Below are 1,922 nucleotides of genomic sequence, written 5' to 3'. Positions count from 1 at the left end.
TCTATTGTACAGAATAATACAAATCAATCCCTCAAGTCCAATCATGTGAGAATGTTCTGGAAGGGAGTCCATGTCCGGTCAAACTCTGTTAATGCATGAAATAGTCAGTGGGCCCCCAAGCCTCTTCATCTATCAGCATCAGTACTGGCACTCCTCAGGGCTGTGTGCTGAGCCCTCTGCTCTTCACGTTGTACACACACAACATACAGTTTGACATGTACTGTATGTTAATACAATAACATACAGTTTATCATTATTATCTTTTGATAAAGAATATGCCAAAAAAAAAAACAAGAAAGCATCTCTGAAGGAAAATGTGTCATGGTTGCACATCTCCAAGTATCCAAATAATCACATTTAACAAATACAAAAATTGTCAGCTTTATAGACATGAAACCCCTCCAGTCTTTCATTCTAGTTTTAAACCAAATCAGTTCTATAGTGAACCTCAACATAGAACATGTATGGAAAATACTTCTACTGCTTTTCACCTGTGTGACGCCTCAAGTGGTGAATTAAACTCACCTTGTGACGAAAACTTTTTCCACAGGTCACACATGAAAACGGCTTTTCACCAGTGTGAATCATCATGTGCCGAGTTAAATGATGTTTGTGACTAAAACCTTTTCCACAGTTCACACATAAAAATGGCTTTTCACCAGTGTGAATCATCATGTGCCGAGTTAAATGCTGTTTTTGACTAAAACCTTTTCCACAGGTCACACATGAAAACGGCTTTTCACCAGTGTAAATCATCATGTGTTCAGTTAAACTAAGTTTTCGACTAAAACCTTTTCCACAGTTCACACATGAAAATGGCTTTTCACCTGTGTGAATCATCATGTGCCGAGTTAAATGCTGTTTGTGACTAAAACTTTTTCCACATTTCACACATGAAAACGGCTTTTCACCTGTGTGAATTATCATGTGCTGAGTTAAAACCTGTTTTTGACTAAAACTTTTTCCACATTTCACACATGAAAACGGCTTTTCACCAGTGTGAATCATCATGTGCTGAATTAAAACCTGTTTTTGACTAAAACCTTTTCCACATTTCACACATGAAAACGGCTTTTCACCAGTGTGAATCATCATGTGCTGAGTTAAATTAACTTTTTGACTAAAACTTTTTCCACAGTTCACACATGAAAACGGCTTTTCACCAGTGTGAATCATCATGTGCCGAGTTAAATGCTGTTTGTGACTAAAACCTTTTCCACAGTTCACACATGAAAACGGCTTTTCACCAGTGTGAATCATCATGTGCCGAGTTAAATGCTGTTTGTGACTAAAACCTTTTCCACAGTTCACACATGAAAACGGCTTTTCACCCGTATGAGTTCTCATATGAGCATCAAAAACAGATTTGAAAGCAAAACACTTTTTACAGATGCCACATGAGAAAGGTTTTCTTCTTTCCTGATTTTGGTTCTCAGCTTCAGCAGCTTCCTGGAAGATGACTTGGTTCCTGTTTGGTTCTGATTCAGTGTGGTCTGTTTGTTCATCAACAGGAACCACCATGCAGGTATCAGTCTCCTGTTTCAATTCAATCTGTTCTTCACCCTGACTGCAGTAAACTTCTTTCTCTTCCACTTTTATCTGATGATCTTCTGGCTCTTCCTGTTCTTGTTTCACCTGCACAGGTTCTAACTCCTCCTGGTCCAGAGTGGATCTCCTCTCCTGCTTATAAACGTTACACTTCAGGGAATCTGGAGAAGAAAACAGAGAAAAAGAGTAATTGTTAACTTTACTGAAGTAAATCGTTTAAGGCAGAAATGAACAAAAAACCATTTGAAAATTCAAGAGCGTAGACAGAGATATAGATGAATCGACATATCCAGCTGACATTTGGAGAATTCTCAAATGAACGGATTTTAAACAAATACTATAAATTATATTCAAATTTCATTTTAGTCCTCTTT

The 1,922-nt window shown here is 37.7% G+C and overlaps 1 protein-coding gene across 1 annotated transcript; it reads right to left on the bottom strand.

Moving 5' to 3' along the window:
• Nucleotides 1-305: 305 nt before the first annotated feature.
• On the bottom strand, nt 306-1,644 carry LOC111610468 (gastrula zinc finger protein XlCGF8.2DB-like; the record flags this gene model as incomplete). The annotated part of the gene is made up of 3 exons (XM_023344698.1): nt 306-707; nt 792-1,436; nt 1,569-1,644. Coding segments are annotated over 3 exons (951 nt in total), but the record flags the coding sequence as incomplete, so codon positions are not given.
• Between the last annotated feature and the right edge of the window lie 278 nt (nt 1,645-1,922).

The sequence above is a fragment of the Xiphophorus maculatus genome, chromosome 13 (assembly GCF_002775205.1).
Source record: "Xiphophorus maculatus strain JP 163 A chromosome 13, X_maculatus-5.0-male, whole genome shotgun sequence".
NCBI classification, from domain to species: domain Eukaryota; kingdom Metazoa; phylum Chordata; class Actinopteri; order Cyprinodontiformes; family Poeciliidae; genus Xiphophorus; species Xiphophorus maculatus.
Note: the sequence above shows the minus strand (reverse complement) of the source record. Positions and strands in the feature narration are given on the sequence as shown.